We start from the raw sequence: 20,147 nt of genomic DNA on the forward strand, positions 1-20,147 counted from the left end.
ATGAAAGTGCATATATGGCTTAAGTTTATAGCATGATGCGTATGACTCACATTAGATTCAGATATATCTAAATACAGCTTTGTCCAAATATCATGTGGGAATAAGAAAGGGATGTGTTAGAACACAATTTGTCAAAGCTGCTTATGTGCAGAAGAGCTGATAATAGAGGCTCTTGTTTCACCTAACTTCATCTAAAATCTAATTGTTCTCTCTCTGATTAATCTATTGACCTCTCTCAGAGAACTACTCTTCGGGTGCCGCTGCCTCTGGAAGTACTTTTTTGAAGTCATTAATTATCAAAGGAGCCTAGACACTTGTCTTAGACTTAGGCACCTTTTAGGTGACTGAAGTCTGCCAAGATTAAACTCAGTTTCAGTATTTCTATTCACCAAGCTTTTACACACATACTTAACCTAAAGACAGCTGAGCTAAGAGCTTCCAGTGGCCAAGTGCAAGAGGAATAAAAGAATAATGTAGCTTGCCTCAGGTTTTGAATGCACAGGGTATGACTTTTCACCTAATCTTTCTGAGGATATCAGGCTACAGAGTGCTTAAGAACTCCTCCACACATTTCTTTTTTTTTGTATACAAAGGATACATTTTGATTTCTTTCTGGACAAAAGCACCTGTTTTGTTATTTTCTAATTTGTGGTTAAGTTTTAATCACAGCTAATAAATGTAGTATACTCATAAAATTATTATAACACACCTACAAGTTGTGAATACAATGGTGGCAAATATCCAAGAAATCACCTATCAACTGCTGGCCCGACTGCCTTTCCACAGGGAATAAAATGTATGGATAGTGAAGTGTACATCACTGATTTCTTTTTCTAGTACTGGAAGTGTTACTTTCAAACACTGATTATTACAACTGATTGATCTTTTGATGGTCCAGCTTGCATGCAAATTAACCCAGCTTGAACTGTCCGTGGGCTTTGCTTATGTTTATGTCAAAAATAATAATAATACCAAGCCATACAATACCTATCCCTATAGAACAGTCAGCTAGTACTTAATTCACATGAGAACTACGGAAATCCTCTGAAAATGAAGAAAGTACAAGGTATCCATTAGTACTACTGAGTTTCCAGGTAATCAGGAATCTGCGCAAAGTTTCTATGTAGTTATTTCCCATTTCCCTATCTCAGCTGGTACTCAGAGACTATGTGAGGTATGTGGTAATTTACTGACCAGCGAATTCAATTAATTCGGCCATACCTCCACAGAGAATGCACAAAGGTCAAAACATGTGCTTTTCCCTCCTGCTTTGGCTTTTTCCTTCTCCCCTGCATCCCAAGCCTTCAAAGTCATGAATAAAATCACAAAATCCTAGTTATAAAATAATAGAAAGATGAGGCTTTCTACCCAAAGTACCAACTGGCTGTCCAGAACTCTTCTTTGCTAGCAGGAGGGAAAAAAAGGAAAATCAATCTAATCTCTTTAAAAATTATTTTCTTATACAGAAAACATAAGAGATTATATAGAGATTATATAATTCCTGTATTTTCTTAAATGAAAAATAGAAGAGATTATGTAGTTTTCCAAGATATCTCTATATAATAGATATGAACATAACACACAGTCAGCTTTTTGTTTGCTTGACCATTTCCAAACTCAATCACCAAAAATTGAAATAGTCCTAAAAAAAAAAATAATTACAACCTGCTTCTGTCACCTAAAGACATTTCAAGACCCATCACACTTCACCCTGTTCATTCCTATGTCTGTGGCTAAACTGTGGTTTCCTGGGCAGCTAAGGAACAAAGGAACATTCAGCAAATGTGCAGAAGAAATTTGCTCTTCCCTTGTCAGCAATCTGTTTTAGCCAGACCAAAGGAAACACCCATGGAAAAAGCATATTGTTAGCTCTCTGTCATGGCAAAAATAAAACTTGACAAATAAAATCTGCTATACAGTTTAACACTCTGCTTTTTCTGCTACTAACCTCAAGGCCATGAAATCCTCAAGATTTTAATGCTCGTGGCTGCTCAGAAAAGCAAAATTACTGAGTAACATCCTCACACTGTGATCAATGAACAGAGTGCGCTGAGCCTGATGTAAAAAAAGTACTGTCATTTGCTATGGCATAATTCTGTCCCTTTCAGGGCACTTACAGTCAAAAACAGAAGCGGGGGATAAGTCTGTTGCAGGTTTTTTAGTGCAAGATGAGTGCTAACTACTCCCCAGCAAAAATTTTCTGCACTAGAAACGGAGTCTTGATTGTCCTTCAGCAAAGAAGTGCTTGGATTTATAGGAAAGCTCTGTTAATTATTTTTGAAAGAAGTAATAGTTGGGAGGGAATGGCAGTAGTGAGGGAATAGGAAAAATTACATTAACTGATTCCATCTTACTCCCAAGTTCAAAAATGCGTCTGCTGGTATTTTTTTAAATAGCTGATATCTCCTCAGAACTCATCTGCTTTCCCTCTCTGTTAATAACAGATTCTGGCTGAGCTAGAAATGCGAATACAGACAGCAGACACATACACACACATACACACTGATTCAGGTGGCATACCTAAAATGTCCTTTTACCCTGCGTTCCTGCATCTTAATCTCCATCCAGCACAACATCAAGTCTGTACCGGTCAGCTGTGTTGGAGGGGGAAAGAAAGATGAGAGGGTTAAAGTGGAGGTGGGGAAAAGATAAAAACAGTAAGACAAGTAAGAGTTAGGAATGAAAAGTTACTGGGAAAAAAAATATGAAGAAACAACTGAAAAAAAAAAAAACCATGAAGGGAAAGAAAAATGAGCCAAAGCAAAGGTTTGGCTGGCTATGCAGAAGCGAGACAACTTTTCTGGAGTGGTAGAGCAGAGCCGACCCATTCGCAGGGCAAAAGCACTCACAGTGACCAAGGTTCGCACTGCTAAATACAAGACGGACAGTATCTTCTGTTGCTCATCCACACAGCTTAGAAATACTTCCCCTCACTGCAAACTGGTCACATCCACACTTCACAGCACTTGGTGGAGGGGTTTTGGTTCTCATTACCTGCCCCTGCACACCTAATATATCATTAGCATTGACTAGGTTTCTGTTCAAATTATCTAAAACAATCTGGAGACTACACTGTCACCCAGCAATATCACATTTTCAGAGCACGAGGGGTGAGAGTTGTGGGTTGTGCACATTCAGAGATCCAAATGTCCAATGCTGGGAGAGTGCTTGAAGGATGGCAAAAGCCAAAATATGGTGTGTGATGCCTCCAGAATGGACCATTTCCAAAACAAAGCCTAGCTGCTGCCTTGGAAAGACCTTCTGGGAAAGGAAAAACTAGGGAGTGAACTAACCATTAACCAGAGCAGATGGATCTTCTCTGAGCTTTCTGAGCTTCCCCGGCCTCCCAGTGTGGAGGTATCCCTACAATAAAATTTTAGAGTGACTGCAATGAAGAGGAAAATATAAAGCAGGCCCACACAAACTTCAGAATCAGGATAGAAACTGTAAGAAAAGTAGCTGCATTTACTGCTGGGAGATGGTTATTTTAACTCAAGCTGGTCCTTATGCTAACAGACTATTCCTTCTACGTACTTAGAATTAGCTTATTCCAGGTAGCATCGCACTGTGCCATACAGTCCTATCCATTCAGAGACAGAGCAAAACTGTTGTGAATTGTTTACATTAATATTGTTGGCATCAAAATGACTCTGTAGGTTTCAATTTCATAGTAGTAGCAACAAATCTGCAACACTTGTACATTCCTGCCCAGAAATGAGCAAATTTTAATTTTTCATTAACTTCATGAATCAGCACATGATTTATCAGCTTCATTGTATACACTTGAAGACTGAGGCACAGATGGGCTGTGACTCACCCCAAGAGTATATAGTAAAGGATACAGCCATTATATTATTAGTCATGTCATATTTATATACATAATTCACATATAAGCAATAGCAGTTTATTCAAATAAAGTCTGTCATGTTAGCTCAACTTTATACTTGAGTTCACTTTTACAAAAGGAAATAAAGAAGTCTATTAAAAATGTAAAGGCTGAAAAGCCTCTTTTCCAGAAAAACTAATATTTAAAGCAAGTATATATCATATAGCAAACACAGTAAGTTGCAGTATATTGAATGCCTGGTTCTGTGATCCCTCCAATATTTCATGTGAAGTTAGATGCTTATCATGGAAGAATACATTAGCGCTTCCCACATGTAAAAGAAGGGGACTATCTAATGACGACATAAGGACTTAGGAGAAGAACATAAATACTGTGATAACTGAGCTTTTCCTGCAAGCAAACTCAGGCAGGTAGAGAAGAGCCCCAGCTGATGTTCTAATAACTGATCAGTCCTGCAAGCTTGGGAAATCTCTTAAATCAAGTATCCATTGTATTTGCGTTACACACATGAAAAAAAAACTATTAGTGAGCAGTACCTGGCAAAAAATCAAATGATGGAATAGGGTGAGAGCATGTGAAGAAGTTACTACAAGAAAAACAATTGTTTGCCTCACAATGCACAATAGCAAATATAACTTTATATCATTACCTCATGATGAGTATTTGATGAATTGAGGTAACCCTTGACTAAATGTAAAAGGATAAGCTACTATTTTCTATGGGGGAAGCAGTAAAATGAGAGCAGCTGAAATGCAGTCATTTCCCCCCCACCTCACCTTATTCTACAAAAATTATCTTGTTCCCTCATTCTAGAATTGGTTCAAAGTATTATCAAAGTTTTAAAGAGTTATCAAAGTTTTAAATGAACTTTGAACCTGTAGTCATTTACATCTGCTCAAAAGCACTGAAAAGCACAGGGGACAACTAATTTTCCCCTCCTCCTAAATTATCTTTTCATTAAGACAGTAGAAGACAGCCTAAACCTGCTGATAATTAATCCATCAAATTCAAAATAAGCAAAATTACAGTCTTTAAACAAGTGATCTATTGAAAATAATAACTCCACAGAGTGATTTTCCACAATACTTGCATGATGGCGCACTTCCACAATGCCACTTGGACACCTACTGATCACTTCTCCAGCACATATAAATGTGAGCTTGTTGTCATTTGGCTTTTACATATATGCAGGGATCTGCACCACAAATGGAAAATTTTGAGGGATCTGCTGATGGAAAAGGTTTGAAAATGGATGTTCTACAGCATATATTTGAAATAAAATAAAAAAGATCTAAGCAAGTGAAGAGGTTTTACTGTCTTCAATGTATGACCCAGCTGTCCCTCCCACGGTCATTGCAGAGTGGGCAGCCCCTTCCTTGGGTGCCCTGGGCAGAGGCTCTCGGCTGCCAAGCACAGCAGCCAGGTCCCAGCTCTGCTCCCTGAGAGCTTTTGGCTGCTCTGGGAGCTCTGCTAGTGGGACAGGATGGGCTACTAGGCCCTGCTCTGCTGCCCCATCACGGCACTCTGACAGCTACCTACACCTTCCTGTGGCTTCTTTTATTACATCTCCTCTCTGATCATGTAATTTCACAATACCTGTGTTTAGTAACTGATAGGAAAGGGGACGGGATGAATGAAGATGGATCAGGCAAGGAAAATTCTCTTTTATATTAGAGGAAGGTTTTTGTGGTTTTGAAGGCTGCAAAATGTCCCTCCCAATTCAGGGCATCAGCCAATTGCTATGAGCCAGAACTCTCCCTTCTGGGCAAGTTGTTTCATACTTACACAACATGAACTTTCCTTCTGGGATATCTTACACTTCTGAAACTACACAAACATTAAAGAAAACACTGAACTACTGACACACCTGGTAACAATTTTCCATCCACCTTTCAAATTCCTAGAATACAGTAAACACATGGGTTTTAATTCTACTGCATATACATTTTTATGGGTTTGTAGACATTATGGGATGTAGTCTTAGGTTTTAACAAAAGCTTCACAAAGGGAAAGAAGAGAAGTATGCTATAAAACAATAGCAGAGCTATACAACATTGTGGATGTCAAATGAATACCAAATGTTCAGCAGTTTAAAAATGCTGATGTATTCCAAACCACAATCGTGCTATTTCTAATAATAAAATTACTTTAAGTTGCATCAACATTTCAGTAATTATTCATAAATAATGGCTTGGATTTTATATTTCCTATTGCTTAAATAGTTCAGACTACCCTGCCTTTTCCCCCAACCACACATCTATGCTTCTATTTAGTCATTGATACCTAAGTCCAGGAGTTGCAAGCCCCTAGAACATCTAGGTCTGAAACATATGACATATGAGCAGAAACTGAAGCACAAGGTTTGTAATTTAGCCTGGAAAAGGGAAAGTGCTGGTGGGCATGTAATTGCATCCTCCAGTGCAAATGTTTGTCTCTGGGAGTCTAAGGTTGTAGACTCTGTTCCCTGATGGCTGCGCTGTCTGCACCAGGGCTGGAGGTGACTACACTATAAGGGATGAGGCTGCTCAAGTCAGGCTCCTGAGCAGTTCTCTCTTCCCTCACTTTGCTCCTTTCAGTTCCATTAGCCTGTGCGTAGCTACAGCTTGGAAATACGGTTAAATTTTCCTTGATCTTAAACTATTCCAAACAAAATACTCCAAACCTAATAACTGGACAACTCAATAATTTTGACTAGTATTACTAAGTTGCTAGGAAGTGGTTATTATATAAATTGCTGCCCTGTCATTGTTTCTTTGTAGACAAATTCATCATTCAGACCTCCTCATTTTCAGGAAACCTGACACCTGCATTGGGCCACATGCAACATCCTGTCACTTATAGGAGACATGTATGAACTAATGTTCATGAGGTCATGGGGCACATGGAGTTGTGGGCTGAAATAGGCTGCTCTTAGGAAGCCACGACTGCTAGTGGCACATCCCCTTGCCTGCAGAGAAGTGTCACTGCCTCAAGACCACAGAATCATGGGTTAGGATCACAGGATAATTCAGCTCAAAGGGACTGTAGCAGGTCTTTAGCCCTACTTCCTTCTCAAAGTAGGCTCAGCCATGAGCTCAAACCAGGTGCTTAGTGCTTTATCCAGCCGGGTCTTGAAAAGCTCCAAGGATGGTGACTGTTCAGCCTCTCTGGGCAGTCTGTGGCACTGCCTTACTGTGTTCCCATGGAAAATTTTCTATTTATATCCAACATGAAGACATCTTGTGCCTGTTGTCTCTTGTCTTGCCACCATGCACTGTTATAAGGAGCCTGGCTCCATCTTCTCAAGGACCTCCCCATAGATGTTGGGGCACTGATGCTAGGTGCCCCTAAAGATGTCTCATATCCAGGCCAAACAAGCCCCAGTACCTCAGCCTGTCATGAAAGGACAAGTGCTCCAGCCCCAACTACTTTGGTGGCCTCCACTGAAGCTGCCCCAGTTTGTCGATGTCTTTCTTGTACTGTAGACCCAAAACGGGACAGTGTTCCACATGTGGCCAAACAAAAAGGGACAATTACTTCCCCCTTACTTAATGGCTGTGCTACTCTTAATATAACTCAGGATGCTGTTGACCCTCTTTGCTGCCAGGGTATGCTCAAGGTTTGTGTTCAGCTTCCTCCCTACCACAATCTCATTTGCCAGGAGTAAGGGGCTGATGGACTGCAGATCTGCCGGCTAGATATGCTTGAAATGTGGGATCTATGAGAGGCATTAGAGCCACATTACAGCTGGAAGAGAAGCACATTTTGTGTAAAGAAGTCATAATGTGCTGACCCCAGCAGTGAGGTTCTTGCTTACTACGTGAGACTAGATAGATCTGACCCTTTACTGGGAGGACTGTAAGCACCTGAACCAGGATAACACTGGAAGTAGCAATCATTTTTTAATCAACAGGAGTTATGCTAAGGATGCTGCTTAACTTACCTTTGGGAAAAGGCTTTGTTTAGTGGGACACGTTCAATCACTCAACAGTGAAGCCAAAATGATGGAAAAGAATACAAAACCATGAAAAAATATTGAGGAAGGCAGATGTACATTTGTTGCTGTAATGGGACAAAGGTAGAGGATGGCCCAGATTGGCAAAAGTACAAACCCTGATAAAAAGCAAGACATGCACACTGTCAAGGAACTGCATGAAAAGATCCATAACCATCCCTATTCAAAGGATCTCCCGTATGGCAAAGAAGTTTATTACTATGTATGTTTTGTGTAGGCTGGTCTTCTGGCTGGCTGGAAAACTAAAAGACAGTAGGATTCTGTGCCACATCTATTTGTGTGCATGTACAAACATGTTTTTGAGGGTGCCAGCAGCCCTTTAAAGATCAAACAGTAGACTGAATTCCCATGCAACTGGAGCTTTGCCTGAGTATGTACCTAAATCTCTGGGGAACCCAAAGAAACTGCATGAGGCTCAAAGGAGCAGACACATTAAAAGTGGGTTACAGTTTTCGTATGGGATGCTAAACAGGGGTTGTGTACCACATGGGCTAAAGAGTTGTGTGATCTAGTATACTGAGACATATGACAGAAGACATTTCATAGAAAGACAGAAAAATCAAATTTCTTGTGGAGACATTTTACAGAGAAGAAGGCCTGGATGCTGTGGGACTGATTGATACTGAGCAATTCTAGCAAGGCCTTGAAACAGAGAACTGAAAGATAAACAAAGGCCAGCTGAAAGGAATACAAGAGCTAGTTCGGTGGGAATGAGCACCAGTTGAAAGAAAAACAATTAAAGATAACTATCAACATAGTTAATTTTAGTGTAACTTGGTTTTTTAACATGCACAGTAGTTTAGCCAATAATATGTTAGTAATAGCTTTATGGACAGTTACCTTTAGCCAATAATACACTGTAGATACCCTCGTGGGATCCCAGTTATGTAACTAAAAAGGGTTTATAAAGAAACAGCTAGGCTTAATAAAATGTCTTTGATCCATCAGATTGAAGTCCGTGTGATCAATCCCCTCAATTTCTCTCTCTACAAAACAATTCTTTTAAGAATGTTTCTCCTAGATTTATAATAAATAATCCACATCCAAATCACAGATACATCTTTGCAATTAGTCTTCTATTAAAGCACAGATGAATAAACAAAATTAAATACATATGAATACATAAATGTGTATCTATGCATATCCTACTCATAAAAATCCAATAAGCATTTCAGAACACGAACGTCTCCTGATAAAGCAATAAAATGAAACTATGTGGTTGGTATCGGCACTTTCATGAGACTCAACAAGGCATATAACTCTTTATATCCATGGTGTTTGTTCCAAAAGCATCCTAATGAAGCTTTGCAAATTCATGGGCATACTGTGGCAGCCAAAAAACACATACAATTGCACCATCATTGGGAAAAATGTCCCACGGTGAGTAATATCTAATGCAACATTCCTGTGGTGTGATTTCATCATATTGTTGGCTCATTAGCATTAGCATACGATAAATGGAAGGAAGATAATGATCACTGAGCTCTTGAAATGTTACATTATGTCAGCTACCACTACAAAAAGATGAGGAGTAAGAACTAGTGTGCGCATAAAATTGGTCTTTCAGAGTTCAGTTGGCCCATGACTCTTCACATGAACACAATAACAGAAAATATAAGGGTACTAAATGATTTGTTTTATTTATTTCACACATGATTCAACAACTTTTAATTACACCCCCACTATTCCAGTCCATCAAAGTAATATGAAGAAGACTGCAAGACTTTGTTTGCAGAACAGTGGACTGTTGACTTACTAGCTCTATGGAAGATGGAACATGTTAGCTTTCACTGCCTCGAATATTCAAGGGCTTCACTAAACCCAAATGGTTTGAAAAAAACAAACTACATCAGATAAACCTGATGATAACTGCTTTTAAACACATTTGGAATCAAAATTTAGGAAAAAAAGTTTAAAATTCCATCTGCAAGAACACTATAAAACCACCGTATTCAACATGCAGTTTAAGCTTGGACTCGATGATAATGAAGATCTTTTCCAATGTAAATGATTTTATAACTCAAATTGCCCACGCACAATCATAGAATAGTTTGGACTGGAAGGAACCTTTAGAGATTATTTGGTCCAACCCCCCTGACATGAATAAGGACATCTTCAATTAGATCAGATTGATCAGAGCTCTATCCATCCTGACCTTGAATGTTTCCAGGGATGGGGCACCTACCACCTCTCTGGACAACCTGTTCCAGTGTTTCACCACCCTCATCGTGAAAAAATTCTTTCTTATATCTAATCTAAATCTACCCTCTTTTAGATTAAGATCATTACCTCTTGTCCCATCACAACGGGCCCTATTAAAAAGTCTGTCCCAAACTTTCTTATAAGCCCCCTTTAAGTACTGAAATACTGTGATAAGGTCTCCCTAGAGTCTTCCCTTCTCTAGGCTGAACAACCCCAACTCTCTCAGCCTTTCCTCATAGGAGAGGTGTTCCATCCCTCTGATCATTGTTGTAGCCCTCCTCTGGACCCACTCCAACCGGTCCATGTTTTTCTTGTACTGAGGATTCCAGAGCTGGACCTCCAGGTCAGGTCTCACCAGAGTGGAGTAGAAGGGTAGAATCACTTCCAGATAAGTATGCAAATGAAAATCTCCTAACCCAGATTTTCAAAATCATGTAAAATACTTGTTGTACTGGAGTTGAAAGCAAAACTCCTATCAGCTGATGCGTTTCTAAATCTCATAGTTACACAAGTAGCCTTGGAAATGCATAGACTCCTAACAGAAATCCCATCTTGTATTTTTCCAGATGGACCAATCTTGAACTTCCACTAGGTAATTCACTAGATTATACTCAACACATTTTGCCCTTTTGGTATAAGTCAATATGAGAGAAACAATCAAGCCTTGAAACGTGATCATCATACATCTGATCTTGTTTCTCTAACCTACCAAAATAAGGGCTGGATGTAACTTGAGAGGTCCTCTAGCCCAGTGTATTCACTTAATGTGGGATCACATTTAGCAGATGTTCAGGAAGCAGATCAAGTTCCCATGAGGTAACAAGCCACTGGCTTCCACTTGCTTGTGATAAAAAAACCACGTAGGCAGATGAAAACAGAACAGGTTATTCAAAACTTTGCTAAAAAAAGGTTTAAGCAACTGCTTATTAATACTCGACAATAGATTTTAGATGCTCCCTGAGAGAAACCTAGCCATTTCTTAAGACAGATAAAATGATGGCACAATACCCTCCTAATACCTGTTCCAGTGCCTCGGTACCCTAATCGACCCAAGGCTGCCACAGCATCTGCCTTGAATATCTTTGTGCAGCCAATCTTTACATGTTGTCTTTCTTTAAAAGGGTGTGCATGAAGATTAGCTGGCTGTTACGCTCTTACTTCCCAAGTACTCAGACTGTTCCTCAGTTTGCCTTTTCTAAGCCTCTTAATATTACTAATGCCATTTTGTGGATTGTAAACTGTGTGCCAAAGCAAGCAGTTCATGTTATTATTCCATCTGATACCTGATCAGTACCTCAGGTACAGCAATGTATGCAACCCTTTGACACATCTCTTACGCTTCACACTTAAGAGCTTTTTTACTATTTTTATTACAACAGCCACAACACTGCTGACACACTGATCCCCGGGTATATTTTGCAGTCTACTGTCTCTCATTTTATGCACAAAATGTTGATTTTCTTTCCCATAAACACTGTACCTTGTTTACTGATTTTCTTTGTATTGATTTCTGGCCATTATATCCCTTCTTCATGAACATTTTAAATCATAAGCCTATTCTTCAAAGTGTTTTAGCGTCCTATGAAAATTTTACAAGACTTATCTGCCTTTTGTTAATTAATGAAAGTATTGAACAGCAACTGAGCTAGGCCAGAGGGACAGCTCTGTAGGCAATATTCCATTTGATAGAACCTCCTACATTTACAGAGAACTTAAAATTAATCTTTAGTGTAATGTATTTCCATTTTAGACGTATTTCATCTTACTTACCCTTACCCACTTTACTTACAAGAATGTAGGGCAGCATCAGAAGTCTCACTGAAATGAAACCACATATACCTCATTTACTGCCCTCCTCTTCTCCACACAGGGAATTACCCTCTAAAAAACAGCTTAGAGGATAGAAACATACCAAGATGAAAATGTGGACTCCTAGACCTTAATTTTTAATGTTACCTCTGATTTTTTAAATTTTATTTTCCAAGGCCTATTCTTTGAGTCAAGTCTTTATAGTTAGTCTTCAGGTCTCCCTTATTCTGAAAGAGGTTAAAGGTTTCTGGCTTGGAAAACCTCAGCTCATAGGTGCTGTAGAAAAGTTGATTCAAGGCAGATTTGCAAGGGAAATCCTAAGATCACAGTGATGAGAGGAGGCAATGGCAACAAGAGCTCATCATTAACATTATTGCATTCTTGTGAGAAGAGGGGGATAAAAATAAAGAACGAGATTTTGCTTTTATTTGTACTCATCACCTGGCCATCTCTAAGCTACTTGTTTCCAACAGAAATCCAAACAGGCAGAAAAAAGGCAGTTGTGCAATCCCACAGATGTTCCTTAAGAACTGCAAAATGCTGATAACAGAAACATAAAAGTACGAATGACATGACCCAAGTCCTAAAATTGCGGTTGGTTGTAGCATTTTGGCTGTGTCAATCCAAATCCTAGGGAACAGGACAAAATCCAAGTACCAGCTTCTGCTCTACAGTTGCAGCAAATCACCTGAGTACGCAACTGTTCTGAAATCAGTACCTGCCCACCTGCCCCACAGGCAAGAAGACAGCAGAATTACCTACCAGTAATAGCCAGGGTTGCATCTGAACTGTCTTGTCGACACATCTCTACCTGTTCTCCGTGTGCTTTTGAACAGGAAAAGGGAAACTGAATCTCTGAATCCCCATTAAGATGCAGAATGAACGGGAATATATTTGTAAAGTGAAATAGCTAGCCCTAAGGATCCAGCGCCCATGCTATAAAGGCTTCAGGAGGTTTTACACTGAACTAGTTCCAGCATGATACCGTGGACTGAACGTATTTGGTGTACATAAATATTCCTAGTACAGCTGGTTCAGGCTCACTCAACGGCAATGCTATTTGTGTGCTCTGTGCTATAAACCAAAGCTTGGTAACCGGGCAAAACTCGCTTCAGAAGCATAACATACATGCACTTGATGATGCTAAAGGGTGCTGTAGTCCTTGCATTCATTAAATTTGCCATTCCCATTGCACAGAACTGCACTGGTTTTGTTGCCAAGGCCTTCCTCCAACGGCAAGCAGGAGACAGAAAGTGTCTGAGACATACAATTGTGGCATTCATGGCAATGGAATGAGTTCTGCTGTGTGAAAATTATGAAAACAGAGCAGTATTATTTTCAGGCAAAATTAACCTTTATGAAATGGAGTTGACGATTACACAAATTTGTCTTTTAAAACGCATTATGATCAGCTCCCAGTTATCTGTGGATAAATTGTGCAAAGTGCAGCGCATATTAAGCCACTGATAATGCTGCGATGTGATGCATAATGGGAGAGAGAGATGCCTTTAGCTAGTCTCCTAGGCCTGGAAGCAATACATTGTTTTATTTCAACACTGAACAGGTGCTAATAAATCATTCCATAGATCTCACAAGGCCAGTCCATGCACCCCTCCAGTGTAGTCTAGAGCTAGGTCCACCAGGAAATACACTACAGAGATATCCAGGTGGCTGTAGAAAGAGGTAACTCACATCTACTGGGCCCAGTATATGAATTTAGCAACAGCCCTTTTAACTCAGCAGTAAAGGTGACAGCAATCTCCTCAGTGGGGCTGGGAAGCTGGAGAAGCAGGATGAGGTGAGGCTCTAGCTCAAGGGGAGAACACAGTAATAGCAGCCAGAGGGCAACAAGAAGTTGAAGAGCGTGTTTCAGGCTTGGGAAATGGTGGGAATAAAGCTGTGGTTGTGGTTGCAGCCCTGGGTGTGGGAGGGTGAGGAGGAGATGTTGGTAGTGATTAGTGTCTCCTTACTGTACAGCTTTTGCATTTTTTGAGGACTTTAACCAGTTGTGAGCAGCACTTCAGGAATGGGCAGAGTTGCTATCACATGCTTTGCCCTTCTGCAGCCTGGAGCACCAGGAAGATGGTTCAGATGCCCCACCAGTTCAGCAGCACTGACCTCATTGTCACTGTTTCTCTGAGTGTAACCTGTGTCATTTGGATTTATGTATTTATTTACTTCCAGGATGTCCCAGTCCCTAGTCACCTCAGATAATACAGAACTAACTATTTGATTTCACCTTTCTAAAACCTGTACTTACCGTAGTTTTCCAGAACACAGTTCAACAGATACTTTTCAAGTGTGCTGGCCAACTCCTACATTAAGAAAAGTACCTAACATATTTTCTGGCCTTTGCGATGCTCCCAAAAAATCAAAGCAATTTTAATACACTCAACTTAAATGTTTTGATATGTGATTTTGTCTTTTGGTAATAATTTACTCTGTAATTAATAAGTGGCACACAATGATTAAAAGTTTTTTTAAAAAAAACCTTATTTTGATTATTCATCATCTGCATTTGCTTGTGGCTACTTTCATTCAAGTTCAAGTACTAAAGAAGAGCATATTACAAGCATTCCTCGTATTTGTACTACAAACACAAATATTTTAGGAAAGTTACTTAAATAATAGTGTCTGTTTATGCTAAAAAGAGCTTTTCATTCTTCCTCCGGTGATGGTTGTAGCTCTACTGTTCAGGCACAGGCCTGTGTAACTTAAACCCAGCAGCCAGATGCAGCTTGCAGCATGTTCTACCATACTCACACTAGAGACACACAAACAGGTTGGTACATTTTAAAATACTGCTTTGTGTAACAAGTTACTAGTAAGTGACCTGGAGGAGGCTGCTGAAACCACAGTTACTCCACAATCACTACTTCTGCAGGCTGGTAGGAGCTGGGAGAAGCTGGTTGGAGGCCAGGTTGGGAGGGACCGTGGTAAAAGCAAGAAGGCAAGAAGCATGGGAGCTCCAGGTAGGGGCTGCTTTGGGAAACTGAACATAAAATAAGAGGTTGCACATTGTGCTGGTGGAAGCTGGTGTGCTAATCACGCTTTTAACAGGCAGTGAGGTGAAGATGCGTGGTACAGCCCATCTCAGACACCTGCACTTCAAATCAAGCAGATTTCATAGAATCATAGAATAATTTGGGTTGGAAGGGACCTTAAAGATTATCCAGTTCCCACCCCTCTGTGATCGCCAGGGACATCCCACTAGGTCAGGCTGCCCAAGGCCCCATCCAACCTGGCCTTGAACACCTCCTGGGATGGGGCAGCCACAACTTCCCTGGGCAACCTGTGCCAGAGCCTCACCACTCTCGTGGTTAAGAAATTCTTCCTTATGCCTAGTCTAAATCTGCCCCTCTCCAGTTTATAGCCATAATTTGGATATTCCTCTGCTTCACGGCTGCAACGTCCTGGGAACAAACTGAAGCAACTCACGAGTCTGCTGGTAAATCAAATCGTCTAATGATCCACCCATGCACTTGAATTGTGCAGGCTTGTTACTTACAAACACGAGGTTTCTTTCCAATTATTTAAATTAAGCTGGGGGGGGGGGGGGCGGTTCTGGCTTTCTTATTCACTTCTCCAAGCCAAAGCATTCCCGTGTACAAAGAACTCGCAGACAAGAATCAGCAATGCACACTTTCTTCCCGAAACACTGACTTACACCCAGCCTGCGCTTCTTCCAAACGCGCAGGGCTTACAAAGATGCTGCTACTCGCTCCGAGCCCAGTCAACTCCGCTCCCAGCACTTCGCCGACACCAGTTCCCACCCTCCCCCTCCCGGCTCCGAGCGGGGCGCGGGGCGAGCGGGCGGGAGGGATGCTCGGAGCCGGGTCCGGCGCTCAGCCGCGCCCCGTTACCTTGTACCGGCGAAAGCCGTCCAGCTGCCGGGCGCTGACATACCGCCAGGGCCGCATCGCCGCGCCGGGAGCCGCCGAGCCGAGCGGGCGGGGCGGGAGGCGGCGGGGCGGGCGCGGGGCGGCTCCTCCGCGCCCCGGGGTGCGGCCGCGCAGCCACCTGCCGGCGGCGTCCTCCGACCGCCCCGACCCTTCGGGGCGGAGAAGACCTGCGAGGGAATCGGCCCCTCGGTACCGCTCGGCAGCGCGCCTAGAATCGCAGAATCGGTAAGGTTGGAAAAGACCTGGAAGGTCATCCACTCGGTACCACTCCTAGAATCACAGTCATCAAAGCTGGAAAAGACCTCAAAGATCATCCACTCGGTACCACTTGGTATCGCTCATAGAATTATAGAATCATCAAGACTGGAAAAGACCTCAAAGATCATCCACTCGGTACCACTCCTAGAATCACAATCATCAAAGCTGGAAAAGACCTCAAAGATCATCCACTCGGTACCACTTGGTATCACTCACAGAATTATAGAATCATCGAGACTGAAAAAGACCTCAAAGATCATCCACTCGGTACCACTTGGTATCACTCATAGAATTATAGAATCATCAAGACTGGAAAAGACCTCAAAGATCATCCACTTGGTACCACTCGGTATCACTCATAGAATTACAGAATCATCAAGACTGGAAAAGACCTCAAAGATCATCCACTCGGTACCACTCTGTATCACTCACAGAATTATAGAATCATCAAGACTGGAAAAGACCTCAAAGATCATCCACTTGGTACCACTCGGTATCACTCATAGAATTATAGAATCATCAAGACTGGAAAAAACCTCAAAGATCATCCACTCGGTACCACTCGGTATCACTCATAGAATTATAGAATCATCAAGACTGGAAAAAACCTCAAAGATCATCCACTCGGTACCACACTTAGAATCACACCCATTAAAGCTGGAAAAGACCTAAAAAATCATCCAATCGGTACCACTCAGTATCGCTCCTAAAATTATAGAATCATCAAGACTGGAAAAGACCTCAAAGATCATCCACTGGGCACCACTCAGTATCACTCCTAGAATCATAGAATCATTAAGGTTGGAAAAGACCTCTAAGATCATCCATTTGATACCATTCCTAGAACCACCGAATGGCTAAGGTTGGAAAAGACCACTCAGATCATCCACTCAGCACCACTTGGAATCACTCATAGAATTATAGAATCATCAAGACTGGAAAAGACCTCAAAGATCATCCACTCGGTACCACTCCTAGAATCACAATCATCAAAGCTGGAAAAGACCTAAAAAATCATCCAATCGGTACCACTCAGTATCACTCCTAGAATTATAGAATCATTAAGGTTGGAAAGGACCTCTCAGATCATCCACTAGGTACCACTCGATATCACTCATTGAATTATAGAATCACCGAGACTGGAAAGGACCTCAAAGGTCATCCACTTGGTACTACTCCTAGAATCACAATCATCAAGACTGGAAAAGACCTGTAAGGTCATCCACTCGGTACCACTCCTAGAATCACAATCATCAAAGCTGGAAAAGACCTAAAAGATCATCCACTCAGTACCACTCGGTATCACTCCTAAAATCATAGAATCATTAAGGTTGGAAAAGACCTCTCAGATCGTCCACTCGGTACCACTTGGTATCACTCCTAGAATCATAGAACCGTTAAGGCTGGAAAAGACCTCTGAGATCATCCACTCAGTACCACTCGGTATCACTCCTAAAATCATAGAATCATTAAGGTTGGAAAAGACCTCTCAGATTGTCCACTCGGTACCACTCGGTATCACTCCTAGAATCATAGAATTGTTAAGGTTGGAAAAGACCTGTAAGGTCATCCACTTGGTACCACTCCCAGAATCAGCCAATCGTTAAGGTGTGAAAAGACCTATAAGGTCATTCACTTGGTACCAGTCCTAGAATCATAGAATCATTAAGGTCAGAAAAGGCCTCTAAGATCATCCACTTGGTTCCACTCAGTACCACTCACAGAATCATTAAGGTTGGAAAAAAACTGTAAGATCATCCACTCGGTATCGCTCCTAGAATCACAGAATTGTTAAGGTTGGAAAAGACCGCTCAGATCATCTACTCGGTACCACTCGGTATCGCTCCTAGAATCATAGAATTGTTAAGGTTGGAAAAGACCTGTAAGGTCATCCACTCAGTACCAGGATAGCCTGCAGCGGGCTTTCATGGTCTCAGCAAGCCCTGATCCAAGCAACGTTGCAGTATCAGGCCCCCAAACTATTTCACTGTTAAATGAGTATTAAAGATGCCATGTTTATAGTATGTGGGAAGACATGGCATATAGAAAATGTTATTTATGTAACATGTTTTAGAAATAGATGACACTAAGGATTAAAGACTTCCTTGGCATTCCTTTCCAGCAATAATCTGCATATTGCATCTCTTCATTAAAACACCTGCACCAGAGCCCTTCATACCACATCAGCCTGCAATACATTCTGCACCTTCTCATTTCCACAGAAGCAAGACACTGGTGTAGGCAAAAGACAGGAAAACATTGGGAGTAATGTTTCAGGTGCAAATGCATTTAAGCATATGCCATGACACCTTGTGTTATCTTTGCTGTACACTATTAAAAGGAGAGCTGAAATTATACACTGAGATCTTATTCACCAAATGGAACCTATCCAGAAAGAAAATCAATTAAAATCCATTACTTGCACCTCATGAGCTCTTCCAGGCACCTAATGCATTGTGATAGCCAGTGTTATTTTACAAACAATGCATGTTTAATAGGAATTATATACAAGTTAAAATCGCTAAGTGCAAGCTGTGTACAATGGTTCTTGTTCTCTATTATTAATTACACATTAATCACTTGAAATGTGCTTACACCTACATTCTGCTTTCAACAGCAGCATCTGAACTTCTGCTCTTGAAAACGATCCAGAACTGAAGCACTCAGCTTCAGGTTACTGAATTAAAGTTCAGTTCCAGTTAGGAACGCTAAAGTATTTGGAGCCCCTATTTTTCAGGAGCCAATTCTACTTTTAATTAGTGTTTGTACCCTGGATTTTGATTTTGGATCCCCTTTACCTCTCACTGTTACTATTGTGTTTTTATTGAATTAACCTACAAGAACATCTAAGAAAAGGCTTGCGACTTCTACTGTACTCAGCGCAATTTTTTGTGCAAGTTAGTTACTAAAACTGACCATTCTATAGTTATCACTTTCATTTCTTAACTCCAGCACCCATGAGCCTCAAACACAAATGCAGAAAACTGTCAGAACAACTATTAGGAGCATGATGCACATTGGCAGAAAAGCCAGAAGGTCACTGTCAGCCAGAAGGTCACTGTCAGAGCCTGTTCCAGCTGGGACTTCTGCCTCAGACAGTTGCAATGGTGATAGCTGTTGGTTGCTGAGTGGAGAGGGGCACCAGGTGCCTGAAGCAGTGTTGCAGTTTGGTATGTCCCAAGCACAGCTGCCAATGAATGAAGATTGTGGGTGCGTGGGTACCATCCCTCCATAGGGACTTGGAAAAGAGCAGGGGGTCTAAGTGACCGAAGGGGCATGCGCAAGCCTGGAGAGGGGAAGCACAAAGAGGAGACTGAGCATGCAAAGGTCCACCGACCCATTCCAGGTGCCCACTGCCCAAAGCAACAAGAGAGCATGCACTAAAGAGAACTTTCCAGAACAACTCACAATGCGTGCGCAGGGTCCCTTCTCAATCACTGCCCCACAGGTGGGATGGGGCAAACCCAGGAATCCGGGAGGATATAAAAGACAGACTGGGACGTGTCACAATTTCCACTGATTGCCTTGAATGTTTGTGTCTATATGGGAAAAGAAAAAAAAAATCTTACTGTGAGAAACACTCATTCACTGGTAAAATATTAAAAAGAACAACGTCTTCGAAGCAAAGATAATAATATTTTAATAATATTTTTATTTTACAATTCAGCACTGAATTGGATGCCCTTCTAAAAAATGCATAAGGTCCTACAAAAGCAGCGCGTATATATACTAGTTTGAAACAAAGAATATATTCAACCATGTCCAGAGACACCCATAAATCTCTTCAAGGTTGCTCATTATATTTTTGGTGTATTCAACCATGTCCAGAGAATCCTGTCAGGTTATTGTTGCCAACTGTATCTTGTTAGACAGCTAAGCATCATGTCTGGATATCGTCTACATATTATTTCTTGACACATGACAGATTTATATGACAAGATAATTAAACATGCACACCAGCTGCAGCAAAACTTATCAACTAATTCACACAATTCAGCCCCTCTTACTTATTACATTTTTTGCTGAAGCCCATAGCTTTGCTCTAATTTACATAATATTGATTGCAATTTCTCATCTTGTTCTTCTTTCTTTTGGTCTCGTTTCTTCAACACCGTAATTTTCTGGACCATCTCAC

General features: G+C 41.2%; 1 protein-coding gene across 1 annotated transcript in view; it reads right to left on the minus strand.

Annotated features, from left to right (window-relative positions):
- LOC138719108 (ethanolaminephosphotransferase 1-like) overlaps positions 1-15,816 on the minus strand; it is a 53,448-nt gene extending 37,632 nt beyond the window's left edge. Inside the window, exon 1 of the mRNA XM_069854074.1 lies at positions 15,716-15,816. Within this exon, the coding sequence (XP_069710175.1) occupies positions 15,716-15,772 (57 nt within the window). The 5' untranslated portion in view covers positions 15,773-15,816. The remainder of the gene's footprint in view (positions 1-15,715) is intronic.
- Between the last annotated feature and the right edge of the window lie 4,331 nt (positions 15,817-20,147).

This window comes from Phaenicophaeus curvirostris, chromosome 3, assembly GCF_032191515.1.
Source record: "Phaenicophaeus curvirostris isolate KB17595 chromosome 3, BPBGC_Pcur_1.0, whole genome shotgun sequence".
NCBI lineage: Eukaryota > Metazoa > Chordata > Aves > Cuculiformes > Cuculidae > Phaenicophaeus > Phaenicophaeus curvirostris.